The sequence below is a fragment of the Rhinoraja longicauda genome, chromosome 25 (genome assembly GCF_053455715.1).
Source record: "Rhinoraja longicauda isolate Sanriku21f chromosome 25, sRhiLon1.1, whole genome shotgun sequence".
Classification (NCBI taxonomy): domain Eukaryota; kingdom Metazoa; phylum Chordata; class Chondrichthyes; order Rajiformes; family Arhynchobatidae; genus Rhinoraja; species Rhinoraja longicauda.
Window position 1 is genome coordinate 13,772,719 of NC_135977.1, and position 21,944 is coordinate 13,794,662.

Consider the following 21,944-nt stretch of genomic DNA (forward strand, 5'->3'; position numbering starts at 1 on the left):
CAAATATAAAAATTGTCCCTAGTGGGTGTAGGATGGTGTTAATGTGCGGGGATCGCTGGGCGGCGCGGACCCGGTGGACCGAAGGGCCTGTTTTTGCGCTGTATCTCTAAATCTTTTAAAAATCGAAATCTAATCAATCCTCCTCAGAATTGTGTTTATTCCACTGAGATCACCTCCTGTTCTTCTCCAATGTGTATGGGACCAATCAACCTTTCCCCATAGGACCACCCCTTCTTACCCAGAAACAACCTGGTGAACCTCCTCGCACCGGTCAAGGAGACCAGAAAAGACCAGGTCTTTGAGCGTTGTCTCAGCAGTCTCCTGGGCTGCTAGAATTCCACAGATGGAGGAACAGAAACTTGGTGACCATATAAATTCCTGGAAATCTCATCAAAATCCCATTTCCCTACTAGTTGCCCCTTGTAATCCATTCCCATCACTCAGACACCAACACTGCCAGCTGCAGGGACTCACCATGACCACAGTGGGTCACCCACAGGAGGGCCAAGGGTGACCATGTTGGGTGTGGCCATTGTAACAACAGTGCACCAGCCACAGTATGGGAAGATTCTGGTTGCCCACCCTCCAGAGTCCATGGGTTCTGCCACAGGGCAAGGACTTGGTCGAGAGGGCAGCAGAATGCCTGACACAGTGGAAGATCTAATGGGCTGCACAATGGCACAACTGGTAGAGCTGCTGCCTCACAGCACCAGAGACCTGGGTTCGATCCCGACCATGGGTGCTGCCTGGGTGGAGTTTGCATGTTCTGGGTGACAGGTTGAGCTTTCACCCGCTGCTCTGGTTCCCTCCAACATCCCATCTGCGGTGTTCGGCATCCTCTCCTGACCAAGGTCCATTGTTGTGTGAGCAGAAGCTGCCCATCACGTGGGTGCTGAAGTGGGGGCTCAGACCCAAAGAGTCACAGATCTACACAGCATGGATACAGACCCTTCAGCCCTCCTTGCCTGTGCTAACCAAGTTGGTATTCTGGGCTAGGCACATTTGCCCTCCAAACCCTTCCTATCCATTAATCTGTCCAAATGTCTTTTGAAATTTGTAATTGTATCTGCTTCTTTAGCTGCCCCGGAATGAACAGATACGACTACCCTCTGAGTGAAAAGGTTGCCTCTGAGGTCCCTCTTAAATCTCTACCCTCTCACTTTATGTCAATGCCCTCTAGTTTTAGAACCTTCTACCTTTGGAAAAAGACTGTGCAAGCATTCACTTCAATCAAGATCCTCATTGAGGTCTCCACTCAGCCTCCTATGCTCCAAAGAAAAAGTCCCAGCCTATCCAACCTCTCTCTATAACTCAAGCCGGCAAGTCCACGTAACCAGGAGACAAAAATTACCCAGTGGGCCGAATGGACTCCCACTGCAGGGTGATAACTAATTAGTAATCAAAGAACTTCAGTTGTAAGAATTCCAAAATAAAAAGCTAGAAATACTCAATGGGTTAAGTAGCATCCGCGGAGAGAGAAGCAGAGTCAATTTCCAAGATCCTTCTTCAGAACTGGAGAAGGATCTTTATAGGAAAGGTATTTAACCTGAAATATTACTTCTGGTTTTACCGCCACAGATATTGCCTGACGTAGTGGTCAGTGAGGCAGTCGCGGGATGGCACAGCAGCACAGCGGTGGAGTTGCTGCCTTACAGCGCCAGAGACACCGATTAGATCCTGACTACGGGTGCAGACTGTATGGAGTATCTACATACTCTCTGCAACCACGTGGGTTTTCTCCGGATGCTCTGGTTTCCCCCCCACACTCCAAAGAAGTACAGGTTTGTAGGTTAATTGGCTTCGGTACAAAAACATTAGAATTGTCCCTTGTGTGTGTAGGATAGTGCTGGTGTAGTCACTGGTCGGTGCGGACTCGTTGGGCCGAAGGGCTTGTTTCCGCGCTGTGTCTCTTGAGTCCAAAGGTATGGTGTTGGGAATCGCATGTGCGGGACTGCTCTGGACTACTGCAGTTGGCACAGCAAGAACACAGAGAGGTTGATGGACCACAACAGTGTTCCTCCTTTGGTTTCTTTTACCTGGTGTGCAGGGATTGTGAAAAATGAGTCTCATCCCCTGGTGTTTAAACCAGCAGATGGAATGCACCAGAGCTGCAATCATCGACTGACATTAACGGACAATCATTAACTGTCAGACACACCCATGGCTCACTGTCATTTGGAAACTGTAGAGCAATACCTGGCCCTGACCTCCGAGCCCCAGTTCACAAGTATCTGTGGTTTAAGGGACTGCCCTAACTGAAGCTATTACATCCTGTTATTTTAGGTGTCAGCTAGAAAGAATGCAATAAAAACACGCGAAAGCAGTTGGGTAAAATTACCCTGCGTTCCACACCGTCTGTAACACAGGGTCTTGTAGGCAGTCGATATTTATATGTCACGTATAGAGAGATAAATTGGGACACTGTGTGTAAAGCGATCTTCAAAACATAATCATAGATAATGAAACAATGAACAGTACAGCACAGGAATGTCTGTGCTGATCATAATGCCAAGATAAACTAGTCTCATCTTCCTGCTCATGATCCATATCCCTCTATTCCCTGCACATTCATGTGCCTATCTAAAAGCCTCTTGAACGCCACTATTGTATCTGCCACAACCACCACCCCTGGCAGTGCGTTCCATGCATCCCCTACTCTGTGTAAAAAGTCATATGGAGCCATAAAGTCATACAGCATGGAAGCAGCCCCTTTGGCCCACCATGTCCATGCTGACCATCAAATACCCTTCTGACTAATCTCATTTATCAGCACTTGCTCCAGAGTCTGGCATTTCTGGATTCTTCTTGAACTTATTCACCCTCTGAGTGAATAAGTTCTTCCTTGGATCCCCCCTAAACCTAAGCCTTCTAATCCTTTGCATATCAGCCGTGCGGGAGCAGAGCAAGGACGCCCGTTGGCTGAGCACTAAAGTAAGAGCCAATCACAGTTGAGCAGGCAGTTTAAAAAGAGCGCCAAAAGGAAGCTAGTAGTCAATTTCAAAAGTCCGGGAGCAGAGCAAGGACGCCCGTTGGCTGAGCACTAAAGTAAGTGCCAATCACAGTTGAGCAGGCAGTTTAAAAAGAGCGCCAAAAGGAAGCTAGTAGTCAATTTCAAAAGTCCGGGAGCAGAGCAAGGACGCCCGTTGGCTGAGCACTAAAGTAAGTGTCAATCACAGTTGAGCAGGCAGTTTAAAAAGAGCGCCAAAAGGAAGCTAGTAGTCAATTTCAAAAGTCCGGGAGCAGAGCAAGGACGCCCGTTGGCTGAGCACTAAAGTAAGAGCCAATCACAGTTGAGCAGGCAGTTTAAAAAGAGCGCCAAAAGGAAGCTAGTAGTCAATTTCAAAAGTCCGGGAGCAGAGCAAGGACGCCCGTTGGCTGAGCACTAAAGTAAGTGCCAATCACAGTTGAGCAGGCAGTTTAAAAAGAGCGCCAAAAGGAAGCTAGTAGTCAATTTCAAAAGTCCGGGAGCAGAGCAAGGACGCCCGTTGGCTGAGCACTAAAGTAAGTGCTAGTTTAAGTGAGAAGTCAGGTAAATTGGACAATCAGGCAATTTAATTGGTAATATAAGCAATACTTGCAAAAGGGTGCAGCCCTGTTCAGGTGCAGCCCAGTGAGGGAAGTGCCCAGTGAGAAAAGTGCGAGTCTTTGGCTGCGAGTCTTCGGCGAGGAGGCTGAGGTGAGGAGGATACCATTGTTTTAAGCCAGAGCTGGTTATAGGCACAAGGTGATGGCGGAAAAGTTGGTGCGGTGTGTTTCCTGCAGGATGTGGGAAGACAGGGACGTCGCTGGAGCTTCTGGGAGCTACACCTGCAAGAACTGTGTCCAGGTGCAGCTCCTGAAGGGACGTGTGGTGGAGTTGCAGAGGCAGTTGGATGACCTCAGGGCCATCCGAGAATGCGAGAGTTTCCTCGACAGGACCTATTGTGAGGCTGTCACGCCAAGGGTCCAGGTCGAGCGAAGGTGGGAGACTGTTTCAGGGGGGAGTGGACGTGGACTACAGGAGACCCCGGTGGCTGTGCCTATTGCAAATAGGTATACCCTCTTGGGAACTGTCGGGGCAGAAGACGTTTCCAGTCCGAGTGGCGGACCTGTTGGCAAGGATACTCGACAGGGGAGACCGAAGTCTGGAAGAGCCGTAGTGGTCGGTGACTCCATAGTCCGAGGGACGGACAGAAGATTCTGTGGCAGCAGGAGGGACTTGAGGATGGTCTGTTGCCTCCCTGGTGCCAGGGTTCAACACATCACAGACCGGCTTCAGAAAATCCTAGTGAGGGAAGGCGATCAACCTGAAGTCGTTGTGCACGTGGGCACGAATGACGTCGGGCGGAAGAGGAAGGAGGTGCTACAGCGGGAGTTTAGAGAGTTGGGAAAAGCACTGAGAAGTAGGACGTCGAAGGTGGTTATCTCTGGACTGCTACCGGTACCTCGTGCTGGTGAGGCCAGGAACAGAGAGATAGAGGGTATGAATTTATGGCTGAGGGGCTGGTGCAGAGAGCAGGGATTTAGATTTCTGGACCACTGGGATCTCTTCTGGGCTAGGGGTGACTTGTACAAAAGGGACGGGTTGCATCTTAACAGCAGGGGGACAAACATTCTGGCAGGCAGGTTTGCTAGTGTGACACCTGTGGCTTTAAACTAAGTAGTGGGGGGGAGGGGTTAACAAATTGTGAATATGAAGATGAGGTCAAAGGGAATACAGGAGATATTGCAAAAGACTCTCGGAAGAATGGGAACAGAAGTTCTAGAGCGGAAAAGAAATTAAGGGCAGGGCCAATTGTGAACGATGTGAGAGAGGAGGTAAATACAGAAGTTAAAGTGTTGTACTTAAATGCGCGTAGTATAAAAAATAAAGTGGATGAGCTTGAGGCTCAGTTAGTCATGGGCAAGTATGATGTTGTAGGGATCACTGAGACATGGTTACAAGAGGACCAGGGCTGGGAACTGAATATTCAGGGGTACACAACGTATAGAAAAGACAGACAGGTGGGCAGAGGGGGTGGGGTTGCTCTGATGGTAAGGAATGATATTCATTCCCTTGCAAGGGGTGACATAGAATCAGGAGATGTTGAATCAGTATGGATAGAAATGAGAAATTGTAAGGGTAAAAAGACCCTAATGGGAGTTATCTATAGGCCCCCAAACAGTAGCCTCGACATAGGGTGCAAGTTGAATCAGGAGATAAAATTGGCGTGTCAAAAATGTAATGCTACGGTGGTTATGGGAGATTTCAACATGCAGGTAGACTGGGAAAATCAGGTTGGAAATGGACCCCAGGAAAGAGAATTTGTAGAGTGCCTTCGAGATGGATTCTTAGAACAGCTTGTACTGGAGCCTACCAGGGAGAAGGCAATTCTGGATTTAGTGTTGTGTAATGATCCTGATCTGATAAGGGGACTAGAGGTAAAAGAGCCATTAGGAGGCAGTGATCACAACATGATAAGTTTTACTCTGCAAATGGAAAGGCAGAAGGGAAAATCGGAAGTGTCGGTATTACAGTATAGCAAAGGGGATTACAGAGGCATGAGGCGGGAGCTGGCCAAAATTGATTGGAAGGAGGCCCTAGCAGGGAAGACGGTAGAACAGCAATGGCAGGTATTCCTGGGAATAATGCAGAGGTTGCAGGATCAATTTATTCCAAAGAGGTGGAAAGACTCTAAGGGGAGTAAGAGACACCTGTGGCTGACGAGGGAAGTCAGGGACAGCATAAAAATTAAGGAGAGGAAGTATAACATAGCAAAGAAGAGTGGGAAGACAGAGGATTGGGACTCTTTTAAAGAGCAACAAAAGTTAACTAAAAAGGCAATACGGGGAGAAAAGATGAGGTACGAGGGTAAACTAGCCAATAATATAAAGGAGGATAGCAAAAGTTTTTTTAGGTACGTGAAGAGGAAAAAAATAGTCAAGGCAAATGTGGGTCCCTTGAAGACAGAAGCAGGGGAATTTATTATGGGGAACAAAGAAATGGCAGACGAGTTAAACCGTTACTTTGGATCTGTCTTCACTGAGGAAGATACACACAATCTCCCAAATGTTCTAGGGGCCGGAGAACCTAGGGTGATGGAGGAACTGAAGGAAATCCACATTAGGCAGGAAATGGTTTTGGGTAGACTGATGGGACTGAAGGCTGATAAATCCCCAGGGCCTGATGGTCTGCATCCCAGAGTACTTAAGGAGGTGGCTCTAGAAATAGTGGAAGCATTGGAGATCATTTTTCAATGTTCTATAGATTCAGGATCAGTTCCTGTGGATTGGAGGATAGCAAATGTTATCCCACTTTTTAAGAAAGGAGGGAGAGAGAAAACGGGTAATTATAGACCAGTTAGTCTGACATCAGTGGTGGGGAAGATGCTGGAGTCAATTATAAAAGACGAAATTGCTGAGCATTTGGATAGCAGTAACGGGATCATTCCGAGTCAGCATGGATTTACGAAGGGGAAATCATGCTTGACAAATCTACTGGAATTTTTTGAGGATGTAACTAGGAAAATTGACAAGGGAGAGTCAGTGGATGTGGTGTACCTCGACTTTCAGAAAGCCTTCGACAAGGTCCCACATAGGAGATTAGTGGGCAAAATTAGGGCACATGGTATTGGGGGTAGGGTACTGACATGGATAGAAAATTGGTTGACAGACAGAAAGCAAAGAGTGGGGATAAATGGGTCCCTTTCGGAATGGCAGGCAGTGACCAGTGGGGTACCGCAAGGTTCGGTGCTGGGACCCCAGCTATTTACGATATACATTAATGACTTAGACGAAGGGATTAAAAGTACCATTAGCAAATTTGCAGATGATACTAAGTTGGGAGGTAGTGTGAATTGTGAGGAAGATGCAATAAGGCTGCAGGGTGACTTGGACAGGTTGTGTGAGTGGGCGGATACATGGCAGATGCAGTTTAATGTAGGTAAGTGTGAGGTTATTCACTTTGGAAGTAAGAATAGAAAGGCAGATTATTATCTGAATGGTGTCAAGTTAGGAGGAGGGGGAGTTCAACGAGATCTGGGTGTCCTAGTGCATCAGTCAATGAAAGGAAGCATGCAGGTTCAGCAGGCAGTGAAGAAAGCCAATGGAATGTTGGCCTTCGTAACAAGAGGAGTTGAGTATAGGAGCAAAGAGGTCCTTCTACAGTTGTACCGGGCCCTGGTGAGACCGCACCTGGAGTACTGTGTGCAGTTTTGGTCTCCAAATTTGAGGAAGGATATTCTTGCTATGGAGGGCGTGCAGCGTAGGTTCACTAGGTTAATTCCCGGAATGGCGGGACTGTCGTATGTTGAAAGGCTGGAGCGATTGGGCTTGTATACACTGGAATTTAGAAGGATGAGGGGGGATCTTATTGAAACATATAAGATAATTAGGGGATTGGACACATTAGAGGCAGATAACATGTTCCCAATGTTGGGGGAGTCCAGAACAAGGGGCCACAGTTTGAGAATAAGGGGTAGGCCATTTAGAACGGAGATGAGGAAGAACTTTTTCAGTCAGAGGGTGGTGAAGGTGTGGAATTCTCTGCCTCAGAAGGCAGTGGAGGCCAGTTCGTTGGATGCTTTCAAGAGAGAGCTGGACAGAGCTCTTAAGGATAGCGGAGTGAGGGGGTATGGGGAGAAGGCAGGAACGGGGTACTGATTGAGAGTGATCAGCCATGATCGCATTGAATGGCGGTGCTGGCTCGAAGGGCTGAATGGCCTACTCCTGCACCTATTGTCTATTGTCTATTGTCTATTGTCTATTTACTTATATCTTGTTGTATCAGGTCACCCCTCAGGTCTACAAGAAAAACAGACCAGTGTCTCCAGCCTCCCCTCATAATTGAAAGGTTCCATCTCAGGCAACATACTGGCGGTTCTGCGTTGATGGCACCCTAACCAGTGCAATCACATCCTTCCTGTAGGACGACCAGAAACTGTACACAAACACTGGAGCTCACAAGAAAGTAGGAAATCACTAGAAGCCAATGGAACTGACCTTAAGCCTGACTAATATTGTGAACAGTGAATGGGGCAGCAGTGGGAAACAGTTGCACTCCGGCTGGACAAAGCCCTGGCAGGACACACATGGAGCACTGTGAGCAGTGGTAGGCACCAACCTTACCAAAGATACATTGTCCTAGCAGTGTCGGATTACCAGGGCAATGCCTGGACTCCAAGTGTTCAATCAGAAAGGGAGGTTATGCATATTGGAGTTGTATTCCATAGAATTTAGAGGGTTAGTACATTTTAGAGATATTTCTTCGTTTAGAACAACACAGATGAGGCCATTTGGCCCAGCAGGCTGTGGATCATGTTCATAAACTGTAGGAGCAGACTTAGGCCATTCGGCCCATCTAGTCTACTCCACCATTCATTCATGGCTGATCTATCCTTCCCTTTCAACCCATCAAGATAATCCCATCTGCCCCATTCCCCTCTCCCTATTTCTCTGCGTCCCTACAACTTGTATTCCTCACACCTGCCCACCATTCTTTTGTCATTGTCCTACACCCCAGGGCCAGGCACAGGAGCTAATTAACATCCTTGGGATGTGGGGAGGAAAGCAGGGAAGTGGGGGGAAAGCCATGTGGTCACAGAGAGAATGTGCAAACTCCACAGAGACAGCATAGGAGGCTAAGATTGAACTTGGGTCACTGGAGCTGTGAGGTAGCCGCACTAACTGCTGCGCCATCATGGAACCCTTATTTAAAGATGGGGTCTTGCTCGTCAACACCAGGACTGGTCAGAGTAGCTGCGTTGGTGCTCAGGGCCGGTGCTAACTTACCGATATCTTGGTAAATATGTAGAGGAAGAGGGAGAGGACAGACAAGTAAATCCTGATCCGGTTGCCTCCGAATCGTTTCTTCAGGTATTCCGGCATTGTCACAACCTGGAGGGAAAGAAGACTGTCAGGGTCAGATCCCAAACCAGGAAAAGGACAGCTGGACTGCGATCCTCAGCCAGAGAGCACGAGGACCATGGATCAAAGAGCTACTTACACCGGCTCTGATGTAGATGGGCACAAAGAGCCATCCCAGGATAATGACAATGATCAGCGCCTGTTGGGTTAATAGCAGCCAAAGTTAGGATTTCATCACAAAGTAATCCCGCAAATTATATTGATGACAAGGACTGAGAGAAATCTCACGGCCTTGACAAAAAGCACTTCAAACACTTTTGTTGTTGTTCGGAAGGAACTACAGATGCTAGTTTAAACCGAAGATACACACAAAATGCTGGAGCAACTCAGCAGGGCAGGCAGCATCTATGGACAGAAGGAATGGGCGACGTTTTGCGTCGGGGTCCCACTTCAGATTGAGGAACTTCACACTTCAAACACTGTTTGTCCATCGTTATCTCCTTAAACAAAGCCATGGCCTCTGCCTCAACCACGTCAAACAAAATGATTAAAAATAATCTCTTAATTTCAGTGGTCGGACAAGTTCGAGAAACAGTAATTGTGAACAGATTTAGCAGTCAATTGATCGTGTGGATTGTTTCGAGAAAGGCAGCAGGAATTGTGAAAATCAAGTTGTGTTTAACTCGGTAGAATGTTTTGCTGAATTGGCAGGGAGGGTGGTTGAGGGAAATGCCGTGGATGTGGTTTATATATTTACACTTCCAAAAGGATTTGAGAAGGTGCCACACAATGGACTTGCAATCAGGATTGAAAGCCCTGGAGTCAAAGGAGCAGCAAAAAAAATGGGTGTTGTTCAATGGTTGTAAAACGTTGTTCCTCAGACTGGAGGCTTTATTGGGAGGAGTTTGTTAGGAGTTAGCTACAGAACCACTGTTTTTCCTCAGTCTGAAGAAGGATCTTGACCCGAAATGTCACCCATTCCTTCTATCCAGAGATGCTGCCTGTCCTGCTGATTTACTCCAGAATTTTGCGCCTATCTTTGGTTTAAACCAGCATCTGCAGTTCTTTCCTACACTGTTATTACAATATGTATTAATGACTTGGATTTGGGCGGACAAGGGACAATTTCCAAATCTGCAAGTGACATAAAACGTGGAGCCACAGTGAACTGTGAGGTCAGTAATAGACTTCAAGGAGATACAACAGGGTGATGGCAGATACAATTTAATGTTGAGAAATATGACGTGTTGCATTTTTGTAATAAGAATGAGAAAAGGAAATGTGATCCAAGGGGACCATTGGTTATCTTATCTTCAGTCTGAAGAAGGGTCTCGACCCGAAACGTCACCCATTCCTTCTCTCCTGAGATGCTGAGTTACTCCAGCATTTTGTGAATAAATACCTTCGATTTGTACCAGCATCTGCAGTTATTTTCTTACACTATTGGTTATCTTATGAGTCTTCACTGCATTGCATTGAAGACGAGTCCAAACAGAGTGATGCATGACATGGGTTATTTTATAAATCATAAGTCAATGACGTATATAACATTATATATTATAAGTCAATGTTTTAGATAGCTGAGGACAGGCAAGTGTCTCCTTAACCATTCTGTCATTCTGTTTTGGATTCGAGTTGGAGGCAGTACAGTCAAAGTTGACCAGGCTGATTCATGGGGTGAATGTTGACATCTGCCGAACCCATAGTGGACCATGGTCAAAGGGCCACATTGAATCTGGATGCCGGTTTGGATACCAGCGGTGATAATTTAGTGCTCAGCAATTAGACATTGAAGCATCAGTCAGCTTTGCCAGCAGACTAGTGTAATCTGACTACACAATGAAAATAGGTGCAGGAGTGGACCATTCGGCCCTTCGAGCCAGCACTGCCATTCAATATGATCATGGCTGATCATTCAAAATCAGTATCCCTTTCCTGCTTTCTCCCCATATCCCTTGATTCCGTTATCCCCAAGTGCTAAATCTAACTCTCTCTTGAAAACATCCAGTGATCGGCCTCCACTGCCTTCTGTGGCAGAGAATTCCACAGATTCACAACTCTCTGGGTGAAAAAGTATTTTCCTCATCTCAGTCCTAAATGGCCTACCCCTTATTCTTAAACTGTGACCCCCCCTGGTTCTGGACTCCCCCAACATGGGGAACATTGTCCCTGCAACTACCCACAGCGGTCCTCCGCAGGGAACAGGTGGCGCGCACGTACGTTCCATTCAAATCCACCGGTGGCTATTCCGCCCGCGGCGCCATTGCCAGCCAGGCCCACGAAGTGCCCGCTGCCGATGTTGCTGGCAAACAGAGAGGCCCCGATCTGAAGGAGAAATAAAACAGTGTTAGGACAGTGCAGTGCTCCACGGGAGCAAGGAGAGGAGACCTGTCCAGCCCTCTCCGCTACCCTCTGAGACCCCAACCTTGCACTCAGGCCCACTTACATAGAGTTATCGAGCTGGTGGGCACAGAAGTAGGTTCTTCGGCCCATCTTGTCCATGCTGACCTTGATGCTAATCCACAGTAATCCTATTTGCCCACATTATGCCCCGGAGTTTGTACACCTTCCCGATCCATGGACCTGTCCAAACACCTTTGAAATGGTGTCTCATTGGACTTGTTTGTACTGCCTCCTCTGGCTGCTCGTTCCGGATATTCACCATCCTCCGTGCAAAAAACGTTCTCTGCAGATTCCCTTTGAATCACACCACTCACATCCTAAACCCGTGCACTCCAGTTTGAGCTTCCCCTACTGTGGGGGAAGTTGCCCCCAGTGTGTTGAAACAGAGAGTGGTTGGGAAAGAATGTGTCCCTGGGAAATGTGGGAGAATGGGACATGAATGTTCTGAGACTCAGCATAGACTCAATGGTCCAAATTACCACCTGCCATGTTATAAAATTACATGAGAAACCCTTCTTGATTTTAACTGCCTCTATCACACTTTTCAGCCTTCCAAGTTCTGCGGGTTTGGGTGACTTGAACTCTGGCTTTTCCTAGGTTCTGGGAGAAGAATTAGGCCATTCGGCCCATTAAGTCCACTCTGCTATTCAATCATGGCTGATCTATCATTCCCTATCAACCCCATTCTCCTGCCTTCTCCCCATAACCCCCCGACACACTTTTGAATGCTTGTAGGTTACAAATAGGTCAGAGAAAGTGGGAGAGCAGAGGAACTGTGCACCGGCAGGTCCTGAAAGGTGTTGTGTTTGAGTAGGCCGGAGTCTGGTGCAGGGAACGTTTAGCAGTTGCCAGAACTGGAGGAGAATGTACCAGGAGAAAAAGAGACAATGTAAACCATGCGCTGCATATTGACACACAGCAACCTCAGACAGGGTGGGATCTGGAGTGGGCGGAGTGCCACAATTATAGTCGTGTCTGTTCTGAGTGTGAGTGGAGGCATTTGCTTTAATTGACCGTTTTTACTCTCAGACTGAAACTTCCTACAAATCTGACAGGCCTGGGAATCTTTTCCCCGACCACAAAGGTGTTGCTCAGGTGTCTTGTGTAAGGTCCTTCACAGTGAAACTGTACAGTACAATGAGGTCCAGGGATGAAGGCTGGCAGACTCTGCTTGATCAGAGGAAGGCTGGCAGATTGGGAGTGGAGGGGGGGGCGGGGGGGGGCGTCAGTAACGACGGGGGGGGGGGGCTCTTTGACAGGGAAACAGACAGCAGCACCATTCAGTGGGCAGGTGTGTGTGGGACACAGTCGATGGTGCGAAGGTTTGATTGATTCATAGAAAAACACTCCTTGAAACAGGCCCTTCAGCCCATTCACCAACCATCAATCAACCGTGTACACTAATTCTAAGTTATCCCATTTTCTCATCCATTCCCTGCACACTGGGGGCAGTTTAGAGAGGCCAATAAACAGGTGCACCTGGAAGAAACCCACGCGGTCACAGGGAGAATGTGCAAACTGCACACAGACACCACCTGAGGTTAGGATCAAACCCAGGTCTCCGGCGCTGTGAGGCAGCAGCTATACCAGACGGAGGGGAGGTTGTTTAGTTTAGTTTAGTTTAGCAATACAACACGCAATACGGGCCCTTTGGCCCACCTAGCCGACCAGCGATCCCTGCACACCAACACTATCCTCGGCACACTAGCGACAATTTACAATTCTACCGAAGCCCATTAACCCGCAAACCTGTAGGTCTTTGGAATGCGGGTGGAAACCGGAGCACACGGAAAAGAACCCACGCAGGTCACGGGGGCATTATACAAAACTCCCTACAGACAGCACCCGTAGTCAGGATCAAACCTGGGTGAGGCAACAACTCTACCGCTGCACCACCGTGCGTGTAGCACTTCCTCACTAAGGTCCCCTCAAGCTCCAGCTCCTTGACCGTGGATTTAGTCAGCACCTCTGATGTTAGTATTTTGGGGTTGTTGACAACTTATGCACCTGATAACATTGCTGTGAAACATTGTGTGATGTTTCCACTTTGCATTGTTGCGTAAACTCAAACCTTTGCTGTTGCTGAAATCTCAGAGTTTACATTGGACCTACGCCCAGTTAATTGAAAGTCCTTCTCCACAAATGATGCAAGGCCTGAGCACAGGCATGTCATATTTATGTATTAATTGAGTGCGTTGTTCATTAATTGTGATAGCTAATTAATCGATTGTGTTGATTACAAAATATACGGGAGTATTGCTTAATGGTGAAGCTTCGTGTAAAACTACATGTTCACAATCTGATGACATGGGCTGAACTAATGGGAAGATTGCTGATCCATCAAAACTGTTCCCATCACGAGATCACGATGTCTTTTATCGAACACCACTCCTGCTTCTCGTAATGCCATCATTCCAAGGTACCATTAGTTAATTCACAAAGAATTTAGCCGGAAGCCTCCTCCAGTTTATTTGTCAACTGCCTTAAATCTCCGCCCTCGAGCTCCAATAATCCTTTCACTGCCATTTTCTGAACTAAGGACAGAAGGTCGTAAGGAATAGGAGTAGAATTAGGCCATTCGGCCCATCAAGTCTACTCTGCCATTCAATCATGGGTGATCTACCTCTCCCTCCTAACCCCATTCTCCTGCCTTCTCCCCAGAGAAGGTTTTAAGGTGAGGGGCAAATTTTAAATCAGATGGGGCGTTTTTTTTACACAAAGGATGATGAGTGCCTGGAACACAGGCCGGGAGAAGTGATGGTGGAGGCGGATATGATAATGGCTTTTAAAAGACTTTGGGATAGGCATATGGATATGCAGGGAACGGAGGGATATGGATTATGTGCGGGCAGATAAGAGTTTGTCTTGACATCATGTTCGGCACAGACATTGTGGGACAAAGGGCCTGCTTCTGAGCTGTACTACTCCATGTTCTATGTGTTCTGGGTAGCTGTCTGTTTAGGTTTGGGCTTTGATTGGAAGAAGTGAGCACCCACTTCTCCCTCTCACTGAATTCGTAGAGAGTCACCAGACGGATAGCGCAGAAACAGGCCCTTCAGCCTGCTATGAATGTGCTGATCATTTTGCCCACTTACAGTAATCCCATTTGCCCTCTTTAGGACTGTATCCGTCTGTGTGTTGCATTATTTATATGCCTGTCTTAATGCCTCCTAAATGCAGCAATTGTATGTGATTCCACAATCTGATAGTGGTTCCAGAAATCAACCAGTCCCAGAGTGGAATCTTTCCCTTCTAATCTTTAAAATGTCCCCTTGTTTTTGATACCCCTACCATGAGGAAACGATTCTGGCCATTTACCCTGTCTACGTCTCTCTCATGTACTAATCTTAGATCCGGGCTTAGTCACAGGTTGGAATAACTCGTAGCGTGTGATGGCTCAAGGGGAGATTGAATGAATGGAGCAGGGGTCACATTCTCAGTAACGGAGGGAGAGAGAAAACAGGGAACTACGGAGCTGTGAGCCTAACTCTAGTTGTAGGAGGAATGGTGGAATCTGTAACAGAGTCGCAGACCTGTACAGTCACAGAGCCTGGGTAAATGCACTCTCACAGCGAAACCACACCCTCACTCTCAGTGAAACCACCCCCTCACTCACACACTTGCCTCACCCTCACACTGACACTACACCCTCACACTCCACCCTCACTCTCACACTACACCTTCACTCTCACAGTAAACCCTCACTCACACTATACCCTCACTCTCACACTAACTCTGACCTCACCCTCACTCTCACCCTAACACTCCACCCTCACTCTCACACTAACACTACACTCTCACTCTCACACTGACCTCACCCTCACTCTCACACTGACCTCACCCTCACTCTCACACTGACACTCCACCCTCACTCTCACACTGACACTCCACCCTCACTCTCACACTCAACCCTCACTCTCACACTGACCTCACTCTCACATTAACACTCCACCCTCACTCTCACACTAAACCCTCACTTTCAGTGATACCACACCCTCACTCTCACCGTCTCACTCAACCTGCACCCTCACCATTACACAGGGTGTAATAAAGCGCTCTTCCTTATCACCGTGACAATCCTTCACTCCCCCAGTATGATATTACATTGCCTGATTACAGTGATACCACACCTCCACACTCACTGTCCCACAATGATACTAAAACCCCCGGTTTCACGCTGTAATATTACTCACTCTCGCACAGTGATATTACTTCTTCTCACTCCCCCTTGTAATATTACGGCCTCTCCCTCTCTTTCTCTCTCTTGACGATAACACTCTCACTCTCTGACAGTGGGTTGAAAGCCTCCCACAATGATCAACACACCCCTCTGCCATCACAGGCCTGTGAGGTTTCAGTAGAGGTCCACTTACCGGCCACCAACTCATGCTCCTGCCCGCGAGGAAGAAGCCTCCAACCGTGCCTCGGTTACTCCGCATCATCGCCTGTGGAAGCAGGGACACGAGTGACTTAGTGTCGAGCGCACTTGTCCACAAGTTGCATCACTTCACGTTTTTGTTTACATTTGTACATTGATTTAACTTTGAGGAAACTTCAGTAGTTTGACATCCTGGGCCACACTGTCCAGGGTTAGTTGTATAATAGTATATTTGGTATTGAAGTATATTTGTTTGACTTGTATCATGGTGGTGTTAAAGTTTGCTTCTTCTTCAAACAGACAACACACGATGGGTTAGGTAGACCAACACAAGCTTTACTATATCAGCCGGTGGGAGTGTCGGGGGTACACGAGTCAAGTAAGCAACAAGCACTTGACTCTCCCGAGCTATCACTCCAAAGAACAAAGACTGGACAAGATGTTTTATACTGTATAGATCAAAAAGACGCATTTCTAAAGGCCTTAGTCATGGTCCCAAAGTGCTGTAGTCAATTAGCACCTTCCCGCCAGGTCTGAGATTGTCTCTCTTATCAGTTAGCACTACTGTATAGATCAAAGAGCAATGAGTTGATAGTCAGGTACATCGTGAAGAACAGGGAAGATACATTCCTAAAGGCATTAGTCCTGGTCCCAATATGCTGTAGTCAGTTAGCACCTTCCCACTAGAGAAAGCCTGCTAAAGGAGAAAAAAATACAAAAGCATTTAACCCTTTCAGTGGGTTTTGTTTTATAGACAATAGGTGCAGGAGTAGGCCATTCGGCCCTTCATGCCAGCACCACCATTCATTGTAATCATGGCTGATCATTCTCAATCAGTACCCCGTTCCTGCCTTCTCCCCATACCCCCTGACTCCGCTATCCTTAAGAGCTCTATCCAGCTCTCTCTTGAATGCATTCAGAGAATTGGCCTCCACTGCCTTCTGAGGCAGAGAATTCCATAGATTTACAACTCTCTGACTGAAAAAGATTTTCCTCATCTCAGTACTCCAGGTGCGGTCTCACTAGGGCCCTGTATATCTGCAAAAGGACCTCTTTGTTCCTATACTCAACTCCTCTTGTTATGAAGGCCAACATTCCATTGGCTTTCTTCACTGCCTGCTGTACCTGCATGCTTCCTTTCAGTGACTGATGCACTAGGACACCCAGATCTCATTGTACGTCCCCTTTTCCTAACTTGACACCATTCACATAATAATCTGCCTTCCTATTCTTACCACCAAAGTGGATAACCTCACACTTATCCACATTAAACTGCATCTGCCACTCACACAACCTGTCCAAGTCACCCTTTTGATTTAATTCATACTGTACATATTATTGTAAAAGAATTGAATAAATTATTTCTGGTTAAAAAACCTGTCCAGGGTGTTCCTGTGGTTTGGGCTTGTCTCCGGAAACCGTGGACTAACACCTGCAGTTCAATGTTGGGAGGGAGCTTTGGCAAATGTGAAACCAACCTTCACCCCCCCACACCCCCACCCCACCCCACCCCCCCCCCCCCCCCCCCCCCACCACAAGCCACTCCCATTCCTCAAACTCCCCTGGTCCTCTGATCTCAGGCCCGGCAACCTCCAACACCACTATTGTCCTCTTTGCTGCCACTAACCCTACGTCTTGTTGCCAGCTTCCATCCCCTCCCCCAGCTCCGTTCATCTATCATGGTGGCCTCCCCAATTTCCCCCAAAATTTCTGCTGACCTGCAACTCGAGTCACAACTGCATCGTGATGTATTGGGAGGGTGACCAAGCCTTGCCACATTCACACTGTTGGGGTGCAGAGTTAGAGACGGACATGCAGGGAATGGAGGGAGAGTGGTGCGGAGTGTGAGAGTGGCGGCACAGTGGTGCAGAGTGTGAGAGTGGCGGCACAGTGGTGCAGCGGCAGAGTCACTACCTCACAGCGCCAGAGACCCAGGTTCAATCCTGACTATGGGTGATGTCTTTACGGAGTTTGTGCGCTCTGCCTGTGACCACGTAGATTTTTTCCGGGTGCTCCGGTTTCCTCCCCACTCCAAAGAGCCACAGGTTTATAGGTTAATTGGCTTCTGTAAGTTGCCCCTGGGGTGCAGTATGCAAAAATAACATAGAACTAGTGTACGGGTGATAGATGGTCGGCGTGGACTCAGTGGCCTGTGTCCCTTCTGTATCTCTAAACGGGCTGGGATTCCGAGACACGTTCCCTCCTTGTACAACAGTCACTCGCTCCAGAACGTCCTGAGGATGCAGCCTCGCGATGCTAAAGCAGGACTTTGCTGTGGAAAATCAACTCGGCTATTTAAAAAAGTTTGAGAAAAATTATTTCCGTGCTGGGTTTGATTGGAACGGGGAAATAGGACCTCATAAACCGCCAGTCAAGAATCGTCAAAGAGCCTGCTATCCAATCAGCCCCAATGGTGGAAGGACGTGGAGGCTTTGGGGAGGGTGCAGAAGAGATTTACCAGGATCCTGCCTGGATTAGAGAGTATTAGTTTAAGGAGAGGTTGGACAAATTTGGAACAAAACTTGGAATAAACCTGGTCTGAAGAAGGGTCCTGACTCAAACAGTCACCCATCCATTTTCTCTAGGGATGCTGCCCTGGCCCACTGAGTTACTCCAGCGTTTTGTGTCTATCTTTGGACAAACTTGGATTGTTTTCTCTGGAACGTCAGGGGTTGAGGGAAGACCAGGTAGGTATATAAAATGATGAGAGTCATAGATAGGGTAGACAGTCAGGTCCTTCTCCCACGGTGGGAGATACTAGAGAGAATAGCTTTAATGTGAAAGGGGCAAAGTTTATAGGAGGTGTAATATTACTCCATCTTTTACACGGAGGGTGGGGGTGCATGGAACATGCTGCCGGGGGTGGTGGTGGAAGCAGATACAATGATGGTGTTTAAGAGACTTTTGGATAGGCACATGGATATGCAGTGAATTAAGGGATATGGGTCATGTGCAGGCAGAGGAGATTAGCATGATTAGCATCATGTTCAGCATGGACATTATGGGCTGAAGGGCCTGTTTCCCCACCGTACAGTTCCATGTCCTCTACTATTTTTCTTCAAATCTCAGAAATCCAGCATTCTACTTTACACAAACACAAGCTATATACAGTCATTAGAACGATGCAGCCCACATTGTCCAAGCTGACTAGTGGACATTCCTGCTAGTCCCATTTGCCTGCATTTGGTCCCACCTCTGGCATTCCAGAAAAAAACCCAATCTAAGTTTGTCCTCAAAATTCTTCCTATTCATACATCTATCCAAATGTCTCTTTAGAATCTTAATTCAATCCACTTCAATTACTTCCTCTGACAGCTCATTTCAGATAAAGACTACCTTCAGAGATAATGTTTCCCGTGAGGTTCCTCCTAAATCGCTCCCTTTGCACCTCTAGACTCTTCTATCCTTGTAAGCATTCACTTTATCGGTGCCTCGTGACCCTTTGTGATCTTGTACACCTTAATAAGGTCACCCACTCAGGCTCCTACACTCCAAAGAAACAACTCCCAGCCTGCTCAACCTCTCCCTGTAACTCAAGTCCGCAAGTTCAGGTAATGTCCTCCCGCTATTTATCTCTTTGGCCTTTGCTGGGGTCAGTCCTCAAGCCTAGTGCTGATTAGCCAGTGCTTCCTCTGTCTACTCCAACCTTTCTGCTTGGAGAGATTGGGGCGGGGTAGCACGGTGGCGCAGTGGTCGAGTTGCTGCCTTACAGCGCTTGCAACGCCGGAGACCCGGGTTCGATCCCGACTATGGGGGCAGTCTGTGCGAGGTTCGTACGTTCACCCCTTGACCACGTGGGTTTTCTCTGAGATCTTCACTTTTTCCCCACACTCCAAAGACGTATAGGTATGCGGGTTAATTGGCTTTGTGTATGTGTAAATTGTCCCTAGTGTGTGTAGAGTAGTGTTATTCGCACAATCCGCAGGCATTGCCACTTTCATTTCACTGCACATCGTGTATGTGTATGTGACAAATAAACTTGACTTGACTTGACTTGATTTATTTGAGATTTTCAGATCTCTCGAGGGTGGGGGGAGGGGGGGGGAGGGGGGGGGGAAGCTTTTCACTGTAGCTCGGCAACCATGACAATAAACTGAACTGAACTGGATTACCTGTGTGGGACGGAGAATGGGGAACTAGAATGGGATAGGGAGGTGGTGGGTGAGCTGTACTTGGTGGGCCGAAGGGCCTGTTTCCGTGCTGTGTCTCTAAACTAAAGTAAACTAAAAACTAAGATGAGTTGGCCCAGTGGCAGTGAGGTAGTGGTGTCGGGCACCTGGTTACACCAGAAAACCATGCCATCATTTTTTTTTAAACGTTCAAAAAAAATCGCTGACTCGGGACACCAACAGGTCACGCAGTATTAATATTAACGGTTCCCTGTGGTGGACAGGAGAGCCGAGTTCAGGCGGGATGGGGTTGAGGGTTGGGATGAAGGCTTTCGAAAAATTTAAAGGGAACCCAAGGGTCCACTTTCTTGCACAAAGGGTGGTGGGCATGTGGAACAAATTTCCTGGGGAAGTGGTAGGCACAGGTACAATTACAATGTGTAGGACATTTAGAAGATACATGGATAGGAAACGTTGGGAGGGATACAAGTCGAATGCATGCAAATTGGACTAGCTCAGGTAGACAGCTTTGCCAGCAAATTTCTGTGCTGTCTAACTATGATTCTATTTAGGACAAACTTCTTTGATTTTATTGTTGGTAATAACATATTGCCAGTTTTTTTTGTCAGAGCTCTTGCATCAGAGGTTAGAAAAGATCCAGGTAAATGATTGTTATAAACGTTTAAAAGTGACAAGGCGCAGATTAATAACTCAGCATCTGTGGAATTATAGTAGGGAGGTGTTCGGTTTCTACATAGGGTGGAGTTTCAGACCAAGGCAGTCGTGGGAAGGCTGTGGACATGGCAACATCAGACTGAGGAACAGCCAGCACATTCCACTGCACCGTGTGACTGTGGGACTTCCTGAGGCAGTGTGGTTACCTGCTCCATCTACTGTGTGTCTGAATCATTGAATGACAAGTTCTGGTAAAGGAAATAGCCCATTGTTTGTAACAATGTGGGTAACAATGGCCTGTTTCCTTAATTATCGTTCACCTAGTCCACAGATAACAATGAAGACGGGGTTCGACCTGTAACATCACCCGTTCCTTCTCTCCAGAGGTGCTGCCTGTCTCCAGAGATCCACCCTGGCCATGTTCTCATCTCACTGTGTAGGAAGGAACTGCAGATGCTGGTTTGCACCAAAGGTAGACACAAAAAGCTGGAGTAACTCAGCGGGACAGGCAGCATCTCTGGAGAGAAGGAATGGGTGACGTTTCGGGTCGAGAACCTTCTTCAGACTGGTTAGGGATAAGGGAAACAAAATATATAGACATTGATGTGGGGAGATAAAGAACAACGAATGAAAGATATGCAAAAAAGTAACGATGATAAAGGAAACAGGCCATTGTTAGCTGTTTGTAGGGTGAAGACGAGAAGCTAGTGCGTCTTGGGTGGGGAGGGATAGAGAGAGGGAATACCGGGGCTACCTGAAGTTAGAGAAATCAATATTCATACCAATGGGCTGTAAGCTGCTCATCGCTACCCTCAGGAAGAAGGTACAGGAGTCTGAGAACCGTCACCTCCAGGTTCAAGACCAGCTTCTTCCCATCAACCAGCAGGCTCTTGAACCAATCGGTACAACCCTAACCCAACCCTGTCTTAGCAACAACTACCATGGTCCTTGTTTAGGTTGCACTAGGTACTGCAGTTTGCACTGTTATAGTCTGGTTACCTGGTACTACTGATGATTTATTGTATTATTGTATACATTTAGTCGTGTTGTTGTATTAATATGCCGTTAAAGCTGCACCAAGTAAGAATTTCATTGTTCCTTTCTCAGTGCACATGACGATTAAATATTCATGACTCTTAACTTTTTCTGTGATCTCAGTTAGGAAAATGCAAATTGGTCTGAGGATTCTCACTTAGCCTTAGGGGAGCTCAGCGGCCTATTTTGCCTATCACCATGCCCTCCCCTTTCCCATTACAAAACATTTCTCACACACATTTATCCAGATCTTGTTCAAATCTGCCCGTGAATCTGGCTGCTATCTGTCTTCCCATGGGGCTGTTGAACTCTTAAAGCCTCCCTAAACAATACCAACTTTCCCCACCCTCCCCTTAGACCCTTTCTCAAGGTGACCATCTATGGGGATGAGGGAGAAGACTAATTCAACCGGCCCTCAGCGACCTGCACAACGCATGGCCAACCCAGGCAAACACAGCAGGGTGCAACAGGATGAAACTGAAGGCCGAGGCAGGGGATGATGACCAGAATATAGACACAAA

The 21,944-nt window shown here is 47.4% G+C and overlaps 1 protein-coding gene across 1 annotated transcript in view; it reads right to left on the reverse strand.

The window, feature by feature from the left end:
- Positions 1–21,944, reverse strand: part of slc5a1 (solute carrier family 5 member 1) — a 44,205-nt gene that overhangs the window by 21,116 nt on the left and 1,145 nt on the right. Inside the window, exons 2-5 of the mRNA XM_078421283.1 lie at positions 15,600–15,671; positions 11,044–11,148; positions 8,963–9,022; positions 8,749–8,853 (exon numbers count right to left, since the gene is read on the reverse strand). Of these exons, the coding sequence (XP_078277409.1) occupies positions 8,749–8,853; positions 8,963–9,022; positions 11,044–11,148; positions 15,600–15,671 (342 nt within the window). The remainder of the gene's footprint in view (positions 1–8,748; positions 8,854–8,962; positions 9,023–11,043; positions 11,149–15,599; positions 15,672–21,944) is intronic.